The sequence below is a fragment of the Oncorhynchus gorbuscha genome, linkage group LG13 (genome assembly GCF_021184085.1).
Source record: "Oncorhynchus gorbuscha isolate QuinsamMale2020 ecotype Even-year linkage group LG13, OgorEven_v1.0, whole genome shotgun sequence".
Classification (NCBI taxonomy): Eukaryota; Metazoa; Chordata; class Actinopteri; order Salmoniformes; family Salmonidae; genus Oncorhynchus; species Oncorhynchus gorbuscha.
This window is the reverse complement of record NC_060185.1, coordinates 69,009,915-69,037,777: the sequence shown is the minus strand read 5'-3', so window position 1 is coordinate 69,037,777 and position 27,863 is coordinate 69,009,915. Positions and strand designations below refer to the sequence as shown.

Here is a 27,863-nt window from a genome sequence, read left to right as displayed (position 1 = left end):
TGGTTAAAAATTCGGGAGTGGCAATGCGCGCAACCATCCTGTCTGAACGCAGGTCTCAATGCCGTAGCCTATGTGTTGTAACTTTTCTTAGGGCTAACAGTAGGCTATATTGGTCATGTTTGCATAACATGTTTATATATATAAAATTACCTTGTGAGAAAAAAAACATGCGTGAGGTTGTGCCCGAGGGGGGCGGGACAAGCCGAGGCTCTCAATGTCGGAGAGCGCGCGCTGACATCAATCTCACCATGCGCAGCGCCCAGAAAAATGTCTCTCTAAATTTTACCCATCGACTCCTTCTGTGTGTTTACCAAATAGTCCCAGTTCTTATCTAAAAGGGACCCCAAGAGCACCGAGGTGTAGATGAGTTCCTCCAGGAAAGTCACCGTGCTGCTTATGCTGGTGGTCCTGACAGTGCAAGGTAAGACAAGCGTTTTGAAGAAGTGGGAATGTCGGAGAGTTTGGGGAGTGCAGAACCAACTTACAATATGAGAGATCTGAGCGCTACTGCAAACTTCACATAGTATAATATAGGCTAGGCTATTCACCTCACAGATAAATTCATTATGGATTTTCTGTCTTATTGTAAGCAGTTCGCGTTGTTGGTGGGTTGATTTTTTTCTGATTGTGCGACGAACTAGAAACCCCGTTTTTCAATCCGCAGCATTGTACGGTCAGAAATGTAGCCATCATCTCCCGACAGAAATTCACAAATTAATCGTAATGATTGTTATGTTTGCCCGTTGAAGCTTTTCAACAAAGTAGGCTAATTGTCGTTTGAGTGGGGTTCTGCGATAACTTGGACAATAAACTAAACCACATAAATGAACGCTAATCCATTTTTTAAAAAGGCTACAAAAGTTGGTTATAATGTAATAGAACATGTAATGTCATAGGGCCTTGCAGCGCTATCTATTCAGATGAATATAGCGGATGGCTGTGGTGGCTGGTGGCACTTTAAATTGGGAGGACGGGCTCATGGTAATGGCTGGAACATAATGAAAGGAATGGTATAAAACACATCAAACACCTTGTTTTCCAAGTGTCTGATAACATTCCATTTACTCCATACCATCTATGATCCTTCCTCCCCCCACAAGACTCCCTACGGTAGGCTATGGTTTGTCATCCCAGGGGATGAACTGTGGTCGTGACTCTACGTGCCTTCAAGCACACGGAACCTATGTTTTCCGTTTGTACTGCATGCCTGTCCAGAGATTCGTACACTGTGCATGCTGAGTGTGTTACTGACGTGTCATTTCAGCTCTGCCTCTTCAAAACAGATGGAACATGCTAAAATAAATCTATACCTCCAAGCCACACTAAAGTGAGACCCTTCCTGTAACAACAACACCATTCTGTATACATCTGGCCCTTCTTTGGACACTGTGTTAACAAACCTCCAAACGAGCTTCAACGCCATACAACACTCCTTCTGTGGCCTCTGTGGCAACTGCTTTTAAATGCTTGTAAAACTAAGTGCGTGGTCTTCAACCGATCGCTGCCCGCACCAGCACGCCCGACGAGCATCACTACTCTGGATGGTTCTGACTTAGAATATGTGGACAACTACAACTACCTAGGTGTCTGGTTAGACTGTAAACTCTCCTTCCAGACTCACATTAAGCATCTCCAATCTAAAATTAAATATAGAATTGGCAATGTCATCTACAAAATAGCCTCCCAACACTCTATTCAGCAAACTGGATGTAGTCTATCACAGTGCCATCCATTTTGTCACCAAAGCCCCATATACTACCCACCACTGTGACCTGTATGCTCTCATTGGCTGGCCCTCGCTACATATTCGTCGCCAATCCCACTGGCTCCAAGTCATCTATGAGTCTTTGCTATCTAAATCCCCGCCTTATCTCACTCACTGGTCACCATAACAACACCCACCCGTAGCATGCGCTCCAGCAGGTATATTTCACTGGTCACCATAACAACACCCACCCGTAGCATGCGCTCCAGCAGGTATATTTCACTGGTCACCATAACAACACCCACCTGTAGCATGCGCTCCAGCAGGTATATCTCACTGGTCACCATAACAACACCCACCCGTAGCACGCACTCCAGCAGGTATATTTCACTGGTCACCATAACAACACCCACCTGTAGCATGCGCTCCAGCAGGTATATCTCACTGGTCACCATAACAACACCCACCTGTAGCACGCGCTCCAGCAGGTATATTTCACTGGTCATCCCCAAAGTCAACACTCTTTTGGCTGCCTTTCCTTCCAGTTCTCTGCTGCCAATGACTGGAACGAATTGCAAAAATCACTGAAGCTGGAGTCTTATATCTCCCTCTCTAACTTTAAGCATCAGCTGTCAGAGCAGCTTACCGATCACTGTACCTGTACACAGCCAATCTGTAAAAAGCACACCCAACATCTTGCTCTTTTGTACCCCAGTATCTCTACTTGCACATCATCATCTGCACATCTATCACTCTAGTGTTAATGCTAAATTGTAATTATTTCACCCCTGTGGCCTATTTATTGCCTACCTCTCTACTCTTCTACATTTACACAGTCTGTACACAGATCTTTGTCCATTGTGTTATTGACTATACATTTGTTTATGTGTAACTCTGTGTTGTTGTTTTTTGTCGCACTGCTTTGCTTTATCTTGGCCAGGTCGCAGTTGTAAATGAGAACTTGTTCTCAACTAGCTTAACTGGTTAAATGAAGGTAAAATAAAATATTGCATTCTGATCCTGTGTGTGTGTGTGTGTGTGTGTGTGTGTGTGTGTGTGTGTGTGTGTGTGTGTGTGTGTGTGTGTGTTTGTGTTCCAAACCTGCTACCTGCAGACTGTGCCATACAGTCCCACTGTAGCAGCCAGTGAGAGACTGGGACACAACTCTCTCTCTAATAGTGTGTAGTGTCTTTACTATCATTAAATTGAGTTGTCGTTCTTCGCGTTCAATGATACCGAATTCCTAGCTGCAGACTAGTAATTAATATCAAAGACGTGTTCTTATTCTGTCAGTATCAATAGTCTAAGAGTTTAACCATTTTACATTTAACATTTACATTTAAGTCATTTAGCAGACGCTCTTATCCAGAGCAACTTACAAATTGGTGCATTCACCTTATGACATCCAGTGGGACAGTCACTTAACATGTGGTATGGTTAAAAGATTCAGCAATGGTCTACAGCCTTTGTCCCCTCGTAATGGAGAAAAACATGGTCTGGTGAGAATTTCTCAAAGTTGGGATTTATTCAGAATTGCAGAAAAGGGCCTGTCCCAGGATGCCCGACACTAACTGGGCTCATGGCCGGTCTCACGCTCGCTGTACCCTAAGAGGGCAACGTCATGACAGGTATTAGTGGGAGTCAGAAGGAAGTGTGTTCATGAGGAGGACTCTGTACATCCACCAGGATTCACTTCACCCATTGCCCTTTACCTGTTCTGGACAGTTGCAAGACAGATGGTGTTTCTACTGTACTATAGTGTATACAGGCTATTATACAGGCTATTAAACTGGGATTAGATTATGAAAAAGTAAAAGTAGGAGAACATCGTAATACGCCCTTCTGAGGTTCTCATCTCGGGTCCTGTCTGTTTGACATGAACATGGACACAGAGACACTTTCAATTCATTTCCACTCAATTGTTTTATTTAATTATGTGGACCCATTTGTGTTATAGTGAGGGCACAGAGACCTCTCGCTCTTCCTCTCCTCTCTCTTCCTCCCCCTTCTACCTACCCTTTCCCCTCCTCACCATCTTCTTCCCCCCTCTCTCTCTCTGCCTACCCTCTCCCTCTCTCTCGCTCTCTCTCCTTCCCCTCTTTCTCTGCCAACCTCTCCCCATCTCATCCTATCCCGCCCCCCATGCCTCCTTCTCCTCCACTCCACTTAGGTGCCATGGTGAATGTGTGGGCTTTGTCTCAGTCAGGGCTGTATCCTGGTCAGTGTGTAGATTAGAGTGTACAGTACAGTACACTCTGAGAGGAGGTCCATTCAGCCTCCCATACTGAGGCATTAGAACAGGTATTGTCTCCATTCTGTGGATTGGTGGTTTGTCTCTGTAACAGAGGAATTGCTGATCCTGCAATCCTAGGATTTGGGGTATTTATAGTGAGGGAAAGAGACTGGATGTGGGAATTTGGAGGTAAGGAAGGACAAATAGGTACACTAGAAAGAGGCCGTCAGAGTAATGTGTATTCATAATATTTAAAGAGGGCTTAAGAGTCCACTCCCAAAGTCCTAATTCTACTTCTGGCCTTAATAAACATAAACATAAACCTAAGCCTAAACTGAAACCTAAGCCTATAGCTTCATCTCCACCAACCCTTTCGTAACCCTTACATCCAGCCCCAGTCTAATGACTGAACCTTTCCCAAACCCAAATGGTCGCAAAGCAGTGCTGTGTTTCTCAGTGGTGCCTCTCCCACAACCCCTATAGTAAAACTACAGCCCAATTTGCCTTTTTATGGTGACTGTTCATTTTTTCTTATGTTTGTGTGGATGTGTATTAGTGTCTCAGAGGTTCACAGATCCTCTTAACATGATTGCTGTGCGATTATTGCTCGGCACTTCGGTCTTACACACACACGGTGGGAGCCTCATTTCACCGCGATACCCCCCACAGCTTAGCAAACCCCCCTTACCTCCCCCTGCCTCCCTCCTCCTTCCTATGGATGTCCGTTGAGACATCCCAGTCTTCTGAACTGCGGACAGACCTCATGTCTGAGGATATAAAAAGAGGATGGAGGGATGGAGCCTTGCCCGGAGGAGAGAAAGAGGAGAGGATGTAGGGAGGGAAGGAGCCTTGTCAGAGGATAGAAGGAGAGGATGGAGGGATGGAGCCTTGCCCGGAGGAGAGAAAGAGGAGAGGATGGAGGGAGGGAAGGAGCCTTGTCAGAGGATAGAAAGAGGAGAGGATGGAGGGATAGAGCCTTGCCCAGAGGAGAGAAAAAGGAGAGGATAGAGGGAGGGAGGGAGGGAGGGAGGGAGGAAAGGAGCCTTGTCAGAGGATAGAAAGAGGAGAGGATGGAGGGATAGAGCCTTGCCCGGAGGAGAGAAAAAGGGGACGATAGGGAGGGAGGGAGGGAGGAAAGGATCCTTGTCGGAGGATAGAAAGAGGAGGATGGAGGGATAGAGCATTGCTCGGAGGAGAGAAAGAGGAGAGGATGGATGGAGGGAGGGAGAAAAGGAGCCTTGTCGGAGGATAGAAAGAGGAGAGGATGGAGGGATAGAGCCTTGCCCGGAGGAGAGAAAGAGGAGAGGATGGAGGGAGGGAATAAAGGAGCCTTGTCGGAGGAGAAAAAGAACACTCCAGAGCAGGAAGAGAAGGGTGTCTCCTTCCGTCTTGATGTCATCCTCTCTTCCTCCCTCTCTATTTCCTTTGGTTCTTACCCTCATCTCCCTGAAGAACTCTTGCTGTGCTGCCTCTAGTTGTACTGTGACAGTAGAGTGGCCAACATTACCAACCATGCATTTAGAAAAGTGGCCAATAGCGGCCTTGCTACATATAGAGACAGCATGCCTGTATAAATATGATCCCTTTTCAATCCCTTGCTCCATATTCAGAATGTTTAGAATGTTCTGAATGTTCCTCGACATCCACTCCTGTCTGCATGACTGCAGCCTGACTGCATACGTACATTTATGAATCATGACGCAAACGCCACTGTGCTTTCAACTCAACAGTACTGGCTGCCTACCTTTGTCACACACATTTGGGAAGCCTGTAGATTCTGTTGTGCACTGCAGTCCAAGGCCACTACGTCTCCTGTGGAATTCCATCCTCGTAAACCGCCGTGCACGTGTCTCTGAGTGCGTGTGTGTCATCTGTCTGTGTTTGACCGTGGTGTGGGGCAGTTGGAGTGTGAGAGGTTCAGGGCAAGGTTGTTTTGAGTAAAAGGGAATGGTGTTTGTTGATGGAGATACACCATCAGCTCCTGATGACCTCAGGTAGCAGGGTTACTACACAGTAGGCTGGCAGACATTCGCATAAGCTCCTCACTGTGGACATTCAGCATGCAAGAGGGCAGCAGATAGGAGCAATATGGGGAGTATGGTAATCAAGGGTGGATGGATAGAGGCAGCGCGCACACAAACCCCCACACACACACACACACACACACACACACACACTGCTTCGTGGTCAAACGTTCAGTGATCACATTAATTTCTCTAGTGAATCATAAAGCATGTCACAAACACCCTCAATCTTACTCTCTTGGACAAATGCTAACGTACACATGCACATACACACACACAGACCAATCAGAGCCATCAGCTTATTTTTGGTCGTAATTAGTTCCTTTGGAGCGGGCGACCCGCAGCCTCATGCATCTTTGTCAATCACGTCAAGCACACGTCTGATCAAAGGGCTCTCAGTCAATGAGGTTTCAGCCCTTTAGGGCTCTGCTCCATTTCCACAGAAAGGGACTCTGCTTGGCTTCTTAACTCCTAATCAATGTAGCCGTCGAAAAGATGTCTGCTTAGTGCTTTCTAAGAGCTGTCTCTGAGAGTCAGGCATAGATTCAGTCAGATCAACTGTTAACCGGCAATAGCCGACACCCAAATAGCTGATGTTTTGGCGGTGTCGGAGCTGGAACTGCGTTGGAGCTGTCAAATCGGTGAGCAACTGCTCTTGATCATTGTCATGAAGCCACACCCGTCCCACATGTTAGAAGTTCAGAATGAGAAAGTGTAGGCTATATAGAAATAATGACACTCAAATTGAAAATCATTTAAACTAAATAATGTGGATTTCTATCAGCTTAATGGAGGTGTAGATCACACCTCACATTCCAGTGTCTGAACTTGTGAACAAGGCTGCATGGGATTTCTCTTAATAATTAGGGCTGAGATCCCGCTAACGGGATCAATATGACAACAGCCAGTGAAAGTGCATGGTGCCAAATTCAAAACAACAGAAATCACATAATTAAAATTGCTCAAACATACAAGTTTTTCGCACCATTTTAAAGATGCACTTCTTGTTAATCCCACCACAGTGTCCAATTTCAAATAGGCTTTACGGCGAAAGCACCACAAACGATTATGTTAGGTCACTGCCAAGTCACAGAAAAACACAGCCATTTTTACAGCCAAAGAGAGGAGTCACAAAAATCAGAAATAAGAGAGAATTAACCTCTTGCTCCTACCTGGCACGCAGGCGTCCCATCTAGAGCTCTGGAAATGCAAATGCGCTACGCTAAATGCTAATAGTATTAGTTAAAACTCAAACGTTCATTAAAATACACATGCAGGGTATTGAATTAAAGCTACACTCGTTGTGAATCCAGGCAACAAGTCAGATTTTTAAAATTCTATTTCGGCGAAAGCATGAGAAGCTATTATCTGATAGCATGTAACACCACAAAAGACCCGCAGGGGACGTAAACAAAATAATTAGCATATTCGGCGCTACACAAACCGCACAATAAAATATAAAACATTCATTACCTTTGACCATCTTCTTTGTTGGCACTCCTAGATGTCCCATAATCACTATTGGGTCTTTTTTTCGATTAAATCGGTCCATATATAGCCTAGATATTGTTCTATGTAGACTGTGTGATAAATGGAAAAAAATAGCGTTTCATAATGTAACGTCATTTTTTTAAATTCAAAAAGTCGACGATAAACTTTCAAAAAACACTTCAAAATACTTTTGTAATGCAACTTTAGGTATTAGTACACGTTAATAAGCGATAAAATTAATCAGTAGGCGATGTAAATTCTTTAGCTGTCCGTGTCGAAAACATGTCTGAAGAGAGCTCGAAAGAAACATCCGGTCGGAGACCGGAGGGGATTGGTTCACTTGATTCGGTTAGACCAAGAATCAATTGCGAATCAAATGACAAGACTCTAGACAACGTGTGGAAGCTGTAGGCACTGAAACCTCGGTCTCATGTAATTCGGTTCACTTTGAACAATTCCTTGAAGTCGCGGATGGATATTTATTTCCATTTTCAGTGATCAGGTTTTCCTGCGCTTTTCGATGAAACGCACGTTCTGTTATAGTCACAGCCGTGATTTAACCAGTTTTATAAACGTCTGAGTGTTTTCTATCCACACATACTAATCACATGCATATACTATATTGCTGGCCTGAGTAGCAGGGCGCTGAAATGTTGCGCGATTTTTAACAGAATGTTCGAAAAAGTAGAGGGTCGACTTAACAGGTTAATCACTAACCTTTGATGATCTTCATCAGATGACACTCATAGGACTTCATGTTACACAATACATGTATGTTTTGTTCGATAAAGTTCATACTTACATATAAAAAGTCTCGGTATACATTTGATGAATTATGTTTAGTAGTTCCAAAAACATCTGTTGAGAGCCACATCATTTTACAGAAATACTCGTAAAAAATGTTGCGTTATACATGGAACTTAAGATACACTTCTGCTTAATCCAACCGCTGTGTCAGATTTCAAAAAAGCTTTAGGGAAAAAGCAAACCAGGCAATAATTGGAGTACGGCGCTCAGAGCTCAAACAAGCCAAAAAGATATCCGCCATATTGTGCAGTCAACAGAAGTCAGAAATAACATTATAAATATTCACTTACCTTTGATGATCTTCATCAGAATGCATTCCCAGGAATCCCAGTTCCACAATAAATGTTTGTTTTGTTCGTTTATCTCCAAATAGTTCCTTTTGTTAGCGCGTTTGGTAAACAAATCCAAACTCACAAAGCACGTTCACTAGGAGCAGACGAAATGTCAAAAGTTCCGTTCCAATCCGTAGAAACATGTCAAACAAAGCACAGAATCAATCTTTAGGATGTTTTTAACATAAATCTTCAATAATGTTCCAACCGGAGAATTCCTTTGTCTGTAGAATTGCGATGGAACAGAGCTCGCTCTCACGTGAACGAGCTTCACGAGCTCAAGGCATTCTGGCAGACCTCTGACTCATTCCCCTCTCATTCACCCCCACTTCAGAGTAGAAGTATCAAACAAGGTTCTAAAGACTGTTGACATATAGTGGAAGCCTTAGGAAGTGCAACATGACCAATATCCCACTGTATCTTCAATAGGGAATAAGTTGAAAAATGACCAACCTCAGATTTCACACTTCCTGGTTGGATTCTTTCACAGGTTTTTGCCTGCCATATGAGTTCTGTTATTACTCACAGAAATCATTCAAACACTTTTAGAAACTTCAGAGTGTTTTTAATCCAAATATACTAATAATAAGCATATATTACCAACTGGGACCCGTGTAGCAGGCAGTTTACTCTGGGCACCTCTGGGCACCTTATTTATCCAAGCTACTCAATACTGCCCCCAGCCATAAGAAGTTTTAATGCGACTCTGTAAAGCCAATGGCATTGTCCACTTTAGGTATAACCCAGAAGCAGCTTGTGGATTTGAAAGATCTAACACAGTTCCACCTCCGACTTCGCCAAAACAACCGCTATGCTGATGTCGGCTGAAGTGGATCTGATTGAATTAAGCCCCTAGTCTTAGGTTGTACCGAGATTTGGGATAAAGAGTTGATAGATCAGGAGGAGGACATATACATACGTCTGGTTCTCTGTGTTTCTGGTTCTCTCTCCATAGTTGCATACAACACACAAACACATATCCTTGCGTCTTGACTGAGCCATGTTTAATGTGACAGCTGGCAGTTTCTGTCACAACGATGTCACCAGTGGTTGAAAAGTGAGAGGGTATTATTAAGTCTGTATGGTGTAAGGAACCTTCCAATCTACACAGAGAAAAAGAAAGAAAGAAAGGATGAAGAAGGGGGAAGGAAGGAACAGAGGAAATGCATTTATTTTATTTTTCAGTGCGCACAAAAGGACCAATTAATGAACAGATTATAATTGCCCTCATTTCCTCTACCCAATTAGGGGTTTAAACGAGGTTCTCAGAGCGCAGCCAATCAGGGACCAGTGCTGTGTTTTAATGTCGGCAGGTAGCGAAGACAGAAATTACAGCCATCCACTGGGCTCTCTCTGGAGAGGAGATCTTTCATTAAGCTGTAAGAATCAGCAGGTCTCTGCGCCGCTTTAAGTGACCTCAGAAATCTTGTGGAAAGTTTGTCTGGGATCTTACTAACAGAATGTATTACTGTAACATGGAACATTAGGGCTGTGGGAAACTGTAAGAAGGTTCTGACATGTACCCCTGGTGTCACGCCCTGGCCTTAGTTATCTTTGTTTTCTTTATTATTTTGGTTAGGTCAGGGTGTGGACATGGGGGATTTATGTGTTTGTCTGGTCTAGGGTTTTTTGTATGTTTATGGGGCTGTTTCCTTTCTAGGTAGATCGGTTCTCAATTCGAGGCAGCTGTCTATCGTTGTCTCTGATTGGGAACCATATTTAGGCAGCCATATTCTGAGGGTATTTTGTGGGTGATTGTTTCCTGTCTTTGTGTTCTCTGCACCAGATAGGAGTGTTTCGGTTTTGCCACGGTTGTTGTTTTTGTAATTGTGTTCATGTTGAGTTTCTCATATTAAAAACCATGAACTCTAACCACGCTGCATTTTGGTCCTCCTCCTTCAACGGAAGAAAGCCGTTACACCTGGCCAAGATGTCTAACATGTACCCCAGGACAGTTCAGGAGACTGTTGGGAAATTCTCCAGAAGAACACTCACATTAATTGTATAGGACTTGAGTGATGTTTGAGACACATTTAGCCACATTTGACATCTACATTTATACTTTGGTCAGTTAGCAGATGCTCTTTAATCAAATCAAATCACATTTTATTTGTCACATTCCCATGGTTAGCAGATGTTAATGCGAGTGTAGCGAAATACTTGTGCTTCTAGTTCCGACAGTGCTGTAATATCTAACAAGTAATCGAACAATTACCCAACAACTACCTAATACACACATGTAAGTATATGGATGAGCAATGGCCGAGCGGCATAGGCAAGGTGCAATAGATGGTATAAAATACAGTATATACAGTGAGGGGAAAAATTAATTTGATGCCCTACTGATTTTGTACGTTTGCCCACTGACAAAGAAATGATCAGTCTATAATTTTAATGGTAGGTTTATTTGAACAGTGAGAGACAGAATAACAAACAAAAAAATCCAGAAAAACACATGTCAAAAATGTTATACATTTATTTGCATTTTAACGAGGGAAATAAGTATTTGACCCCCTCTCAATCAGAAAGATTTCTGGCTCCCAGGTGTCTTTTATACAGGTAACGAGCTGAGATTAGGAGCACACTCTTAAAGGGAGTGCTCTTAATCTCAGTTTGTTACCTGTATGAAGGACACCTGTCCACAGAAGCAATCAATCAATCATATTCCAAACTCTCCACCATGGCCAAGACCAAAGAGTTCTCCAAGGATGTCAGGGACAAGATTGTAGACCTACACAAGGCTGGAATGGGCTACAAGACCATCGCCAATCAGCTTGGTGAGAAGGTGACAACAGCTGGTGCGTATATTCGCAAATGGAAGAAACCCAAAATAACTGTCAATCTCCTTCGGCCTGGGGCTTGATGCAAGATTTCACCTCGTGGAGTTGCAATGATCATGAGAACGGTGAGGAATCAGCCCAGAACTACACAGAAGGATCTTGTCAATGATCTCAAGGCAGCTGGGACCATAGTCACCAAGAAAACAATTGGTAACACACGTCGTGAAAGACTGAAATCCTGCAGTGCCTGCAAGGTCCCCCTGCTCAAGAAAGCACATATACATGCCCATCTGAAGTTTGCCAATGAACATCTGAATGATTCAGCGGACAACTGGGTGAAAGTGTTGTGGTCAGATGAGACCAAAATGGAGCTCTTTGACATCAATTCAACTCGCCGTGTTTGGAGGAATGCTGCCTATGACCCCAAGAACACCATCCCCACCGTCAAACATGGAGGTGGAAACATTATGCTTTGGGGGTATTTTTCTGCAAAGGTGACATGACAACCTCCGCATCAAGGAGTCGATGGACGGGGCCAAGTACTGTCAAATCTTGGATAAGAACCTCCTTCCTTCAGCCAGGTCATTGGAAAATGGGTCGTGGATGGGTATTCCAGCATGACAATGACCCAAAACACACAGCCAAGGCGACAAAGGAGTGGCTCAAGAAGAAGAACATTAAGGTCCTGGAGTGGCCTAGCCAGTCTCCAGACCTTAATCCCATAGAATATCTGTGGAGGGAGCTGAAGGTTCGAGTTGCCAAACGTCAGCCCCGAAACCTTAATGACTTGGAGAAGATCTGCAAAGAGGAGTGGGACAAAATCCCTCCTGAGATGTGTGCAAACCTGGTGGCCAACTACAAGAAACGTCTGACCTCTGTGATTGCCAAAAAGGGTTTTGCCACCAAGTACTAAGTCATGTTTTGCAGAGAGGTCAAATACTCATTTCCCTCATTAAAATGCAAATCAATTTATAACATTTTTGACATGTGTTTTTCTGGATTTTGTTGTTCTTATTCTGTCTCTCAATGTTCAAATAAACCTATCATTAAAATTATAGACTGGCAAACGTACAAAATCAGCAGGGGATCAAATATTTTTTCCCTCACTGTAAATGTGATATGAGTAATGAAAGATGTAAACATTATTAAAGTGGCATTAATTAGAGTGCATTGTATGAAGTGACTAGTGATCCATTTATTAAAGTGGCCAGTGATTGGGTCTCAATGTAGGTAGCAGCCTCTCTGAGTTAGTGATTGCTGTTTAGCTGTCTGATGGCATCGAGATAAAAGCTGTTTTTTAGTCTCTCGGGCCAAGCTTTGATGCACCTGTACTGACCTTGCCTTTTGGATGGTAGCTGTCTGAACAGGCAGTTGCTCGGGTGGTTGATGTACTTGATGATGATCTTTTTGGCCTTCCTGTGACATCGGGTGCTGTAGGTGTCATGGAGGGCAGGTAGTTTGCCCCCGGTGATGCGTTGTGCAGACCGCGCCACCCTCTGGAGAGCCTTGCGGTTGAGGGCAGTGCAGTTGCTGTACCAGGCTTTGATACAGCCCGACAGGATGCTCTCGATTGTGCATCTGTAAAAGTTTGTCAGGGTTTTAGGTGACAAGCCAAATTTCTTCAGCCTCCTGAGGTTGAAGAGGCGGTGTTGCGCCGCCTTCACCACACTGTCTGTGTGAGTGGACCATTTCAGTTTGTCTGTGATGTGTACACAGAGGAACTTAAAACATTCCACCTTCTCCACCTCTGTCCCTTCGATGTGGATAGGGGGTGCTCCCTCTGTTTCTTGAAGTTCACGATCATCTCCGTTTTTTTTTGACGTCCGGGCCAGCAGCCTTGCGAGAGTTAACACGATTAAATGTTTTACTCACATCAGCAACATAGAATGAGGGGGGGGGGGTTCAGTCTTTGTTAGCGGGCCGTGACGGTGGCACTGTTTTACCCTCAAAGTGGGTAAAGAAGGTGTTTAGTTTGTCTGGAAGCGTGATGTCTGTGTCCTTGACGTGGCTGGATTTATTTTTGTAGTCCGTGATTTCCTGTAGACCCTGCCACATACATCTCGTGTCTGAGCAAAGGATTGCGACTTCACCTTGTTCCTGTCCTGGCATTTTGCTTGTTTGATTGCCTTGCGGAGGGAATAGCTACACTGTTTATATCCAGACATATTTCCAGACCTCTTTCGATGGTTAAATGCAGTGGATCGCGCTTTCAGATTTGCGCGAATGTCGCCATCCATCCATGGTTTCTGGTTGGGGAAGGTTTTAATAGTCACAGTGGGTACAACATCTCCAATGCACTTCTTTGTAAACGCACTCACCGAGTAAGCGTATAGGTTGATGTTGTTCTCGGAGGCTGACCGGAACATATTCCAGTCCGTGTGATCAAAACAATCTTGAAGCGTGGCTTCCGATTGGTCGGACCAGCATTGAATGGTTCTCGTCACCGGTACATCCTGTTTGAGTTTCTGCATATAAGACGGAAGGAGCAAGATGGCGTCGTGGTCGGATTTGCCGTAGGGAGGACTGGAGAGGGCATTGTATGCATCGCGGAACTTAGAGTAGCAGCGGTCGAGGTTATTGTGCATAGCGCAATCAATGCTGGAAGAATTTTGGTAGTCTTGTTCTCCAATTTGCTTTGTTAAAATCCTCGGTTACAATAAATGCAGCCTCAGGATGTATGGTTTCCAGTTTGAATATAGTCCAGTGAAGTTCATTGATGGCCGTCTTGGTGTGTGCTTGAGGGGGAATGTACACAGCTCTGACTATATCTGACGAGAATGGTCTTGGTAGGTAAAATGGCCGGCACTTGACTGTAAGGAATTCTAGATCGGGTGAGCAGAAGGATTTGAGTTCCTGTAGGATGTTATGATTTCACCATGAGTCGTGAGCATAAACCACTGCCCTTCCTTTTCCCATAGAGGTGTTTATCTCTGTCGGGCGATGCATGGAGAAGCCCGGTGGCTGAACCGATTCCGACAACATATCCCGAGAGAGCCATGTTTCTGTGAAACAGAGAATGTTACAATCTTTGATGTCTCTCTGGAAGGTAACCCTTGCTCAAATTTAGTCTACCTTGTAATTCTTAGGGATTGGCGTCACGCTAGCCAGCCAACAACATCGGGTGAAATTCCTAGGGAGCGCAATTAAAATAAATAATCGGAATATTAAACATTCATGAACATTATATAATTTAAAACTTACAGTTTTGTTAATCTAACTGCGTTGTCCGATTTACAATAGGCTTTATGGCGAAAGCATACCACGAGATTGTCTGAGGACGGCGCCCCACATCAACATATTTTTCAACCAGCACAAGCTTCATAAAATCACAAATGGCGATTAAATAAATCACTCACTTTTGAAGATCTTCCTCTGTTTGCAATCCCAAGGTCCCAGCTACAACATGAATGGTCGTTTTGTTAGGAAAATCCTTCTTTATATCCCAAAAGTCTGTTTTAGTTGGCTCCTTCGATTTCAGTAATCCACTCGTTCAAACAGGCAGACAAAGGAGTCCAAAACTGCTAAACTTCATCCAAGCAAGTCAAACGACGTTTCTATTTAATCCTCAGGTACTCTAAAATATAAATTAACTATAATATTTCATACGGAAAGTAGTATGTTCAATAGGAAAGCAAAATTTGTGCCCTCTCCATTTGCTCGCCGAAAGACCTGATATTGTTCCAGTGATCTCCTCACCAGATCTCCAAATTCTTGCTTGTTTAAAAAAAAACAAGCCTGAAACCTTGAATAAAGACTGCTGACATCTAGTGGAATCCATATGAATTGCAATCGGGGAGACTGATTTACATAGGAACAATAGGTTTCCTTTATAAGAGCCTGGGACCTCAAAAAAATAATAATTCCGGTTGGTTTTTCTTCGGATTTCGCCTGCCATATCAATTATGTTATAGTCTCAGACATTATTTTAACAGTTTTAGAAACGTCAAAGTGTTTTCTATCCAATGCTACCAATTATGTGCATATCCTGGCCTGAGTAACAGGAAGTTTACTTTGGGCATGTCAGTCAGGCGTCAATTCAGGAAACTAGACCCTATCCCTAACAAGACCAAGAGACTGGCCATTGGCTAGTAGTATACTCGGGAGCAGTGTGCATGTCTATGGAGCCTTGCCAGGTGGCCGCTTCGTCTGCCCCTTCTGCGGAGTTGTTGCTTTGGATCACCTACTGGAATTAGCTCCATTGTCCTGGGTGGTGGTCCGAACAGAGTATCCACTTCAGGAAAGTTGTGTTCCTGGTAGTAATTTTGATAAGTTGCCTGCTTTTTCCATTGCATAACCAGGTGAATCCAGGTGAAAGCTATGATCCCTTATTGATGTCATTTGTTAAAACCACTTTAATCATTAAGAACACATTCTTATTTACAATGACGGCCTAGGAACAGTGGGTTAACTGCCTTGTTCAGGGGCAGAACAACAGATTTTTACCTGTTCAGCTCAGGGATTTGATATAGCAACCTTTCGGTTACTGGCCCAACGCTCTAACCACTAGGCTACCTGCTGCCCCTTTAATCGAAGGAGTGCCTTTGATTTGACGGCACAGTTCGGCGGGAGACGAGCGTGCCAGGCGACCGTGCGCCTGGCACCTACTACCATACCCTGTTCAAAGAAACTTTAATCTTTTGTCTTGCCCATTCACCCTTTGAATGGCACATATACACAATCCATGTCTCAGTTGTCGCAAGGCTTAAAAATCCGTCTTTAAAACTTTAACTGACTTGCCTAGTTAAATAAAAGTTGAATTAAAAAAAAAAAATGAATTTTTGATGAAGATGAAAATGTGTCCGTTTGTTGCTTTCACGACGTTGGAGTAATAACATGTTCAACGTCTTAAGACATCGGTTCAGATCAGAGAGGTTGTGCCTTTTAGATGAAGAGAAAATGAACAAAGTTTGGTAACAGAACGACGGTTTCTGCTGCTTGTGCTTTTATTCTGTTACCAGTTAGGAGAGTATAGGACGGTGTGTATGTGTGTTTGCGGGTGTATGTGTTGGTTATCTAGCAGTTCTCTTCCTGACCTCACCTCTCAAACCAATTGTATTGAGTTCTTAGTCAATATGTTTCTGAGTTAAATAGGAACCATGTTTTTCAAGAGTAATCTTAAACATCCAACTGGTGTGGATAAAATAGATATGTGGTTAAATTTGGTTGGAATGTGGTACTGGCAGGGTTGTTGATACCTGTCTGGACCACATATAACCTACAGAACACACATGGTTTACTGTTAACTGTAAGTCCCCAAAAAGAACAGATTTTATTCATTCATTATTACCAGGAAATGTTTTTGTGTTGTTTTGGCCCTGTTTGCACTTTTAATCACTAAATGCTTTCAGCCACTCTACTCTCTGGTCACAGAATGGAGGGGTGATGCACTGATGCTCAAATCCACTGGTCCCAGTATCTAGGCTGTACTGGTGTTAGTTCTCTGCTGGTGCAGAGGCAGACAGACAAACAGACATGCTGACATACAGACTGCAGACAGGCAGACAGACAAACAGACAGAAAGACTGCTGACAGACAAACGGACGGACGAACGGACGGGCGGCTGACTTTGGAGCTTGCAGGCTGGGGAGAGAGACGAGAGACTGGTGGTCTTTTAAAGGCTGTGTTCAATTAACCATGAGAGAGATGGGGGGAGATAGAGAGGGAGGGGAAAATGATGAAGGAAGAAAGGGAGTGTGAAGGTTAGAGGGAGAGGAGGGGAATTAAAAGATTGGTGTCCTTTGAAGCTATGGCCGATGCGGGGGTGGAGGGATGTCCCAAGTGAGGCACGATTTTCTGCTCGGACAGGCGTGGGTTTCACGCGTTGTCCCCGGCAACCAAGTCACCAGTGGGGTAGGTTTTTGCACGTCACGAAATGACCTTCATACCTACTATGCCAGGTCTACTCAGAATTTAACAGGTTTGGGCACACACACACGCAGGCACACACACATAACTGACATTGCGTTCCAGTCTGTGGGGATTTACTAAAAGCTTCCACTTGGCTTCCTCTGTAGAAACAGCTCCTATGTGTGACTCCTCACACACCGTACCTTCATGTGGACAAAGTGATAAAATGCTAAAGGTTGAATCATGACTTCCCCTCTAAGTCCCCTTCATTTAAAGCCTGACAACAAGGGATAATCTCTTTGTGGTGGTAATTTAAAAAGACACCCTACTATTTTGTAAAAGCACCCCCCCCCCCTGAGTGGAGATTCTCTCTCTCTCTCTCTCTCTCTCTCTCACTCTCACTCTCACTCTCACTCTCACTCTCACTCTCACTCTCACTCTCACTCTCTCTACCTCTCAGGTTGTTTGTCATCCAAGGGGGAGGACAGGCTGTTCAGGAAGCTATTCAGGAGATACAACCAGTTCATCAGACCAGTGGAGAATGTCTCTGACCCTGTTACCGTGGAGTTTGAGGTCTCCATATCCCAGCTGGTCAAAGTGGTGAGACTCACCTGCATCATTACTGGAGCAAATAAGCATATACCTTTGAACGAATGATTTGATTATGTACAGGCTATGACGTCATGTTCATTTTTTTCCTCCATCTCTTCTCAGGATGAAGTCAATCAGATTATGGAGACAAATCTTTGGCTGAGACATGTAAGTCAAGTTATCATCTGATCTAAGAACTGAGGTCTAATCCCCAGTACAGCAGTTAGTATAGTAGGCACTGTTAAAATCTGGTCTAAGATCTGTTTTCTCCTCTCTTTGTTGCAGGTCTGGAATGACTACAAGCTGAAATGGTTTCCCGTTGAGTATGACGGACTTGAGTTCATTCGTGTGCCGTCCAATAAGATATGGAGGCCGGACATCGTCCTCTACAACAAGTGAGCTCAATATCTTAACTATGTACATTATATCGATGTTCTCTTGTTGCTTTTCAGCCAACAGTGCTAAATGCTACACTAACCAGCACTCATTGTCTCTTCTCCAGGTCTGTGGGTGTTTTTTTGTTGCCATCAGTGATAAATGATATGCTAACTATCATATCTCCCCTCTCTTCAGTGCTGTGGGAGACTTCCTGGTTGAGGACAAAACCAAAGCTCTGCTGAAGTTTGATGGCACCATCACCTGGATCCCCCCCGCCATCTTTAAATCATCCTGCCCCATGGATATCACCTACTTCCCCTTTGACTACCAGAACTGCTCCATGAAGTTTGGCTCCTGGACCTACGACAAGGCCAAGATCGACCTGGTGCTAATAGGGTCAAAGGTCAGTAATCACACTGGTTAGCTAGTTTACTAACTCATTTGCTAGCTAGTTAGCTAACTCCACATTAAGAAAATGTGCTGGGTTATTTGGCTAAGTCAATGTGGCTGGGTTTATTGTTTACTTAGTCAATTTCAACAGGAAGTACTTCCTGGTCTTTTTTATGATGTAATCTCAGTCGAAACCCTCTTTATCTCCTTCTAGGAGAGAACTCCCTAGGCTCTGCTTCACTGCTAACATACTACTGTCTCTCCGTAGGTGAATCTCAAAGACTTCTGGGAGAGCGGCGAGTGGGAGATCATCGATGCCCCGGGCTACAAACACGACATCAAGTACAACTGCTGTGAGGAGATCTACCCAGACATCACCTACTCCTTCTACATCAGACGCCTCCCTCTCTTCTACACCATCAACCTCATCATCCCCTGTCTCCTCATCTCCTTCCTCACCGTCCTCGTCTTCTACCTCCCCTCTGACTGTGGAGAGAAGGTGACCCTCTGTATCTCTGTCCTCCTGTCCCTCACTGTGTTCCTCCTGGTCATCACTGAGACCATCCCGTCTACATCTCTGGTCATCCCCCTCATCGGGGAGTACCTCCTCTTCACCATGATCTTCGTCACCCTCTCCATCGTCATCACCGTGTTCGTGCTGAACGTCCACTACCGTACGCCCATGACTCACACCATGCCGGCCTGGGTCCGGTCTGTGTTCCTGGGGTTGCTGCCCAAGGTGATGCTCATGAGGAGGCCTGTAGACCAGGGCTGCCCCTCCTCTGTGGGGAGTGGGAGGGGAGATGGAACAGGAGGGGGGAGTATTGGAGGTGGAGGTGTGGGAAGAGGAGCGAGGGGAACGGGGAAGAAGAGGAAAAACAGTATTGGAGGACGAATAGGGGGAGGGATAGGGGGAGGGTGTGTGCAGGTGGACGGGGGTGCGGTCGCAGCCGACAGGGGGCAGGTGGAGGCGATGAACTGTGTGGAGTCCGGTGAAGTGCAAAACAAGCCGACGTTCCCCTGTAAGGGGAAAGAGGTGTCCATCCCCACCGTTCCCCCGGTGGTTCCCTCTCCTGCCCCTTCTGAGCCAGACCTACCCAAACTGCCCCGAGCTCTCAACGCCCCACCCAACATCAACGCAGTGGTGGCCTTCTCCGTGGTATCACCAGAAATCAAACAAGCCATCGAGAGTGTCAAGTACATCGCTGAGAACATGAGGACACGCAACAAGGCCAAAGAGGTAGGACACTTTGGGTTATGACATAATTATTTGTCAGTAACTACAGATGAATGCTCTGCAGTGTAGTTCTTTGTGAGCTGAGGTTTTGGATCACATCTAATAGTGAACTGAAGAGAGCAGAATCTTTCCCTAGTCCTTCTCCCTCTTGCAGCTTGTCCAGTGGAAGTGGTATATAAAATACACGCTGTAATTAGACTTCAGCTAAATGGAATTGGCAAATGTGCTGGGCCATGTACACGCACGCACGCACGCACGCACACGCACGCACGCACGCACGCACGCACGCACGCACGCACGCACGCACACACACACACACACACACACACACACACACACACACACACACACACACACACACACACACACACACACACACACACACACACACACACACACACACACACACACACGCGGTACATCCTTACACACACAGATTCACATTAATCCATGCACAAACACAATTTCATACACACATTCTCACACACAAATATTCTTACACACCCAGACCCAACTGAGGCAGGGTATTCTCTGATAGAGAGCCAAACTCCATGGGGTCTCATTCCTGCTTTCTACCTGGTTTAATCTGCAAAGCTGTTTGTGAGAGAGCTTCAGTTAGGTTCACCCCTCTCTGCATCGGGCTGATACGCTTGTTGTTGCTCAGTGTTTTCGCAGTCTTTTCTTAGTAAGGCCTGATCTCAGTGTTGAAATGATGCACACAGAACAGCCATACACACTTCAGGAGACAATGGCATTACTTCACCCTGAAGTAGCGGACCTTAGCAGGCTGCTTCAGGAAAACACACATCTGACCTGACCCAATCCTGATATACGCTATAGGGCTCAATGAAAACTGGTATTTTGTTTCTCTCTCTGTCTCTTTCGGTCTGTCTTGTTCTCTTGCTGTTTCTTACGGCCGTCCAAGAGAGAGAGAGAGAGAGAGCGAGAGAGCGAGAGAGAGCGAGAGAGAGAGAGAGAGGTAGAGAGAGAGAGAGAGGTAGAGAGAGAGGGGTAGAGAGAGAGAGGGAGGGAGAGGGAGGGAGAGAGAGGGAGAATTACATATGGTTTAAAAATAAGCTCAACTGGACACCTTAATGAGGCAGTGAATGAACTGAGATAGAAAGAACACAGGGCATTCTACGCCATTATAAAACAAATTCAAATTGAAATACCTATTAAAATTAGGCTAAAACTAATTGAATGTGTCATTGAACCAATTGCACTTCATAGCAGCGAGGCGGCCGACTGAGATGGCCGCCTCGCTTCGCGTTCCTAGGAAACTATGCAGTTATTTTTTTTTTACGTGTTATTTCTTACATTAGTACCCCAGGTCATCTTAGGTTTCATTACATACAGTCGAGAAGAACTACTGAATATAAGATCAGCGTCAACTCACCATCAGTACGACCAAGAATATGTTTTCCGCGACGCGGATCCTGTGTTCTGCCTTACAAACAGGACAACGGAATGGATCGCATGCAGTGACCCAAGGAAACGACTCCAAAAAAGAGGGAAACGAGGCGGTGTTCTGGTCAGACTCCGAAAAAGGGCACATCGCGCACCACTCCCCAGCATTCTTCTTGCCAATGTCCAGTCTCTTGACAACAAGGTTGACGAAATCCGAGCAAGGGTGGCATTCCAGAGGGACATCAGAGACTGCAACGTTCTCTGCTTCACGGAAACATGGCTTACTGGGAAGACGCTATCCAGGGCGGTGCAGCCAACGGGTTTCTCCACGCATCGCGCCGACAGAAACAAACATCTCTCTGGTAAGAAGAGTGGCGGGGGCGTATGCCTCATGACTAACGGGACATGGTGTGATGAAGGAAACATACAGCAACTCAAATCCTTCTGTTCACCTGATTTAGAATTCCTCACAATCAAATGTAGACCGCATTATCTTCCAAGAGAATTCTCTTCGATTATAATCACAGCCGTATATATCCCCCCCCAAGCAGACACATCGATGGCTCTGAACGAACTTTACTTAACTCTTTGCAAACTGGAAACCATTTATCCGGAGGCTGCATTCATTGTAGCTGGGGATTTTAACAAAGCTAATCTGAAAACAAGACTCCCTAAATTTTATCAGCATATCGATTGCACAACCAGGGGTGGTAAAACCTTGGATCATTGTTACTCTAACTTCCGCGACGCATATAAGGCCCTGCCCCGCCCCCTTTCGGGAAAGCTGACCACGACTCCATTTTGCTGATCCCTGCCTACAGGCAGAAGCTAAAACAAGAGGCCCCCACGCTGAGGTCTGTCCAACGCTGGTCAGACCAATCTGACTCTACACTCCAAGACTGCTTCCATCACGTGGACTGGGACATGTTTCGTATTGCGTCAGATGGAAATATTGACGAATACGCTGATTCGGTGTGCGAGTTCATTAGAACGTGCGTCGACGATGTCGTTCCCATAGCAACGATAAAAACATTCCCAAACCAGAAACCATGGATTGATGGCAGCATTCGCGTGAAACTGAAAGCGCGAACCACTGCTTTTAATCAGGGCAAGGTGTCTGGTAACATGACCGAAAATAAACAATGCAGCTATTCCCTCCGCAAGGCTATCAAACAAGCTAAGCGTCAGTACAGAGACAAAGTGGAATCTCAATTCAATGGCTCAGACACAAGAGGCATGTGGCAGGGTCTACAGTCAATCACGGACTACAAGAAGAAACCCAGCCCAGTCACGGACCAGGATGTCTTGCTCCCAGGCAGACTAAATAACTTTTTTGCCCGCTTTGAGGACAATACAGTGCCACTGACACGGCCTGCAACGAAAACAAGCGGTCTCTCCTTCACTGCAGCCGAGGTGAGGTAAGACATTTAAACGTGTTAACCCTCGCAAGGCTGCAGGCCCAGACGGCATCCCCAGCCGCGCCCTCAGAGCATGTGCAGACCAGCTGGCCGGTGTGTTTACGGACATATTCAATCAATCCCTATACCAGTCTGCTGTTCCCACATGCTTCAAGAGGGCCACCATTGTTCCTGTTCCCAAGAAAGCTAAGGTAACTGAGCTAAACGACTACCGCCCCGTAGCACTCACTTCCGTCATCATGAAGTGCTTTGAGAGACTAGTCAAGGACCATATCACCTCCACCCTACTTGACACCCTAGACCCACTCCAATTTGCTTACTGCCCAAATAGGTCCACAGACGATGCAATCTCAACCACACTGCACACTGCCCTAACCCACCTGGACAAGAGGAATACCTATGTGAGAATGTTGTTCATCGACTACAGCTCAGCATTCAACACCATAGTACCCTCCAAGCTCGTCATCAAGCTCGAGACCCTGGGTCTCGACCCCGCCCTGTGCAACTGGGTACTGGACTTCCTGACGGGCCGCCCCCAGGTGGTGAGGGTAGGCAACAACATCTCCTCCCCGCTGATCCTCAACACGGGGGCCCCACAAGGGTGCGTTCTGAGCCCTCTCCTGTACTCCCTGTTCACCCACAACTGCGTGGCCACGCACGCCTCCAACTCAATCATCAAGTTTGCGGACGACACAACAGTGGTAGGCTTGATTACCAACAACAACGAGACGGCCTACAGGGAGGAGGTGAGGGCCCTCGGAGTGTGGTGTCAGGAAAATAACCTCACACTCAACGTCAACAAAACTAAGGAGATGATTGTGGACTTCAGGAAACAGCAGAGGGAACACCCCCCTATCCACATCGATGGAACAGTAGTGGAGAGGGTAGCTAGTTTTAAGTTCCTCGGCATACACATCACAGACAAACTGAATTGGTCCACTCACACTGACAGCGTCGTGAAGAAGGCGCAGCAGCGCCTCTTCAACCTCAGGAGGCTGAAGAAATTCGGCTTGTCACCAAAAGCACTCACAAACTTCTACAGATGCACAATCGAGAGCATCCTGGCGGGCTGTATCACCGCCTGGTACGGAAACTGCTCCGCCCTCAACCGTAAGGCTCTCCAGAGGGTAGTGAGGACTGCACAACGCATCACCGGGGGCAAACTACCTGCCCTCCAGGACACCTACACCACCTGATGTTACAGGAAGGCCATAAAGATCATCAAGGACATCAACCACCCGAACCACTGCCTGTTCACCCCGCTATCATCCAGAAGGTGAGGTCAGTACAGGTGCATCAAAGCTGGGACCGAGAGACTGAAAAACAGCTTCTATCTCAAGGCCATCAGACTGTTAAACAGCCACCACTAACATTGAGTGGCTGCTGCCAACACACTGTCATTGACACTGACCCAACTCCAGCCACTTTAATAATGGGAATTGATGGGAAATGATGTAAATATATCACTAGCCACTTTAAACAATGCTACCTTATATAATGTTACTTACCCTACATTATTCATCTCATATGCATATGTATATACTGTACTCTCTTTAACTATGCCACTTTGTTTACACACTCATCTCATATGTATATACTGTACTCGATACCATCTACTGTATGCTGCTCTGTACCATCACTCATTCATATATCTTCATGTACATATTCTTTATCCCCTTACACTGTGTATAAGACAGTAGTTTTGGAATTGTTAGTTAGATTACTTGTTGGTTATCACTGCATTGTCGGAACTAGAAGCACAAGCATTTCGCTACACTCGCATTAACATCTGCTAACCATGTGTATGTGACAAATAAAATTTGATTTGATTTGATTAGGTGTTGGGTCCACTTGCAAAACAAGATTTCACCAAATGGGACAAACACCCCATTGAAACCCTGCATGCAGAGTTGTGTAAGATTCTCCTACATGTCCAGAGGAAAACAACAAACAATGCATGCAGGGCAGAATTAGGCCAATATCCACTAATAATACAAATGCAAAAAAGAGCAATTTAGTTTTGGAAACATCTAAACACCCCCTCTCATATCATTACCAAGCCCTGCAATGCCAAGAGCTGGGCAAAGAAAGAGTCCCCTCATCCATCTGGTCTTGGAGTTCACAAACCTGTTCTACTAACACACTGAATCCTCAGGACCAGAACATCCAATCAATCAGAATAAACCAAATTACAACACAGTCAAAACAAAACTTCTTGCTTATTGGGAAACATAAGCACAAGCATCAAGCAAAAGGCAGTGAGTGTCCCTAAATTGACAGTATACCATGGCTAACTATTTGACCATGATTACTGACCAAAACCTTACGAAAACCTTGACAAAGTACAGGCTCAGTGAGCACAGCCTTGCCATTGAGAAGGGTAGACACAGGAAAACCTGGCTCCCTGTAGAGGAAAGGTTGTGCAACCACTGCAGAACAGCAGAACCTGAGACAGAGCTGCATTTCCTGACAAAATGTCAAAAATATAAACCAATTTGTAATTTCCCCAAATTTGAAACCCTTATTCAAGGTTTCAAAGACCTCTCTGATAGGAATAGGCTACCCGTCCTGTTGGGGGAGGACGCAGAGAGCTGTGGGTTGGCAGCACACTACATTACTGCCTGCCATAAGATGAGGGACAGAGAGGGGGGAGAGAGAGACAGGGAGGGGGAGAGGGGGAGAGAGACATGGAAAGAGATAGGGGGGAAAGAGAGGGAGGGAAAGAGATTAATATTACTTCCCTTTTGAACTTTTAAATCCCTGCTTAACCCTCCCCTCACATCCCTTTCCTTCTTTTGTCTTACAGTATTTCCAATTGCCTTTAATGATCTGTGATTCCCTGTCCTCTAATGAGCTGTGTCCCCCCCCCCCCCCAGGTGGAGGATGACTGGAAGTACGTAGCCATGGTGATTGACAGGATCTTCCTGTGGGTGTTTGTGACGGTGTGTATCACTGGAACTCTGGGACTGTTCCTACAGCCTCTCATCGGCTTCTTCACATGAACCGTGACACTACTCTTTTCTCCTTTCTTTGTTGTCTTTCTGTTTCCGTTATCCTCTCATTCTCTCCAATTCTCTCTCTCACACTCCCATTATTTATTTCCTCTTCTACTGGCATCTATTATCTTCCTGTCCAAAAGCAGGAAAAATACATGTATTTGTATTTTTTAAATGGCATTGCCTCATTATAACCAGTGATTTACTGTGTAACCCTTTTCTTAGGACAACTACATTCTTACTGGTTACCATCTCTCTTACTACCCCTGTATTATGCCAGTAGAGAAGTTAGTTCTTGTTCTAGACATGATGCCAAACGGATCTAGAATATGTAGCTCTGTGCCGTATGTAGTGGCTGACTGAAGGAGTAACCACACGATGCCTCTTTCTTAATGGCATACTGTTCATGTTATGATACTGTAGTCTACTGATTTGTTCATGATGTAAATCTGTTATATCTCTATCTTCTATACCTATCTTCACTCCTGTGCAATGCTTAATTAAGGCTAGGAGTATTTCTTTACCAGGAACAACTCTATGGAAATACTCCTGACCTAAGTTATACTTTCTATACAGTACCAGTCAAAAGTTTGGACACCTAATCAATCCAGGGTTCTTCTTTATTTTTTAAACTCTTTTCTACATTGTAGAATAATAGCGAACACACCAACACTATGAAATAACACATATGGAATCATGTAGTAACCAAAAAAGTGTTAAACAAATCAAAATATATTTTATATTTGAGATTCTTCAAAGTAGCCACCCTTTGCCTTCATGACAGCTTTGCTGCAGAACACACAAAACACACATACACACAAAATAGTTTGTGTCCAAGCTTTTGACTGGTACTGTACAAAATATATAGATGATGCATGATTAATGATGCTAACTTTAAATAAGGTTTCTGTACAGACATGGTTTTATGACTTTAATAGACCATGATAGCATGTTTACATATCACACTTGGGTTGGCTAACCACTCAATGTAAATGTACAAACTGTAAAGACACTTTGAAATGCACGTTGTAGATTAAAACCTCTCTGTAAAAGATGTGAAAACCCATCCTGTCTGGTTTCATTCATTCAGAAGGTGTAAACGTGTAGTAACGTGACTGTTATACGATCTCTGACTGGGGATTGGTGGAAAATCACCCTCTGCTTCTCTGGAATCAAGTGGGCTTTTCAAGTGTATGGGTACAGGGCCAGCGGGCTCTGATGTTTTGTGTTATGTGTGTGTGTGTGTTGCTTGTGTTGTTGGCCACAGGCAGTGTCTGCTCTGGGGACAGAGAGGGTTAATGGTGGGATGAAAGGGGTTAATAATGCCATAATGATGTTATATAAACCATGGAATCCTTATTGGGGTCAATAAGTCCCATAGGCAGATGGAGGAGAGGACAAGTGAGCTCATGGATGGAGGAGAGTTTTAGTGGAGGGTGGTGAATAAATGGAGAGGCAGGGAGAAATGGCAGGGAAGGGAAGACTAGATGAAAGCGGGAGAGAGTATTACTGAGCTAATTATGTTATGGTCCATTTTATCAGAAACAAGTTACTTGTATGTTTATGTTTCCTATTGCGGTCCACACACACATAAACTATCCTGTGCTCTGTTGTAAACCTACAGTATTCAGGGGCTGCAGTTGGCCCACAAGCCAGGGTTTGGACACCTCTTGTATAGATGTAGATCCAGTTGAAGGTAGGGGATAGAGGGATCAAGGAAGAGGAGACCGTGAAGGCTAGATGATGTGGGGAGTTAACTAAAGTCATCTAGGAATTACTGGGGGCTTGTTAATGTTATGCTGGCTTTAATGTGTCATCTCTCTCTGTGTACCTGTCTGAGAGACCCTGGGCAGAGCAGCCACTTGAATTACATCAATATGACCCCTGATAGTGCTTCAATGTCATGTGTACACACACACACACACACACACACACACACACACACACACACACACACACACACACACACACACACACACACACACACACGCACACGCACACATGCACAGTCTTGTACAGTTGAAGTCGGAAGTTTGCATAAACCTTAGCCAAATACATTTAAACTTTTAAACAGTTTTTCACAATTCCTGACATTTAATCCTAGTACAAATTCCCTGTCTTAGGTCAGTTAGGATCACCACTATATTTTAAGAATGTGAAATTTCAGAATAATAGTAGAGAGAATGATTGCTTTATTTCAGCTTTTATTTATTTCATCACATTCCCA

The 27,863-nt window shown here is 44.8% G+C and overlaps 1 protein-coding gene across 1 annotated transcript; it reads left to right on the top strand.

Moving 5' to 3' along the window:
- The first annotated feature begins 159 nt into the window (after positions 1 to 159).
- Positions 160 to 26,331, top strand: LOC123993409 (neuronal acetylcholine receptor subunit alpha-3-like). The gene is made up of 7 exons (XM_046295522.1): positions 160 to 421; positions 17,680 to 17,819; positions 17,934 to 17,978; positions 18,096 to 18,205; positions 18,384 to 18,591; positions 18,847 to 19,818; positions 25,517 to 26,331. The coding sequence occupies exons 1-7, from the start codon at positions 364 to 366 to the stop codon at positions 25,640 to 25,642; spliced, it is 1,659 nt and encodes a 552-aa protein (XP_046151478.1). The 5' UTR covers positions 160 to 363; the 3' UTR covers positions 25,643 to 26,331.
- Positions 26,332 to 27,863: the final 1,532 nt, after the last annotated feature.

What these genes read in the sequence shown, in the direction of transcription:
- LOC123993409 (XM_046295522.1), top strand. Translation starts at nt 364, where the DNA reads ATGAGTTCCTCCAGGAAAGTCACCGTGCTGCTTATGCTGGTGGTCCTG. An exon ending in TGGTGCTAATAGGGTCAAAG is followed by an intron (nt 18,592 to 18,846) that starts GTCAGTAATCAC and finishes GTCTCTCCGTAG; the next exon opens with GTGAATCTCAAAGACTTCTG. An exon ending in CACGCAACAAGGCCAAAGAG is followed by an intron (nt 19,819 to 25,516) that starts GTAGGACACTTT and finishes CCCCCCCCCCAG; the next exon opens with GTGGAGGATGACTGGAAGTA.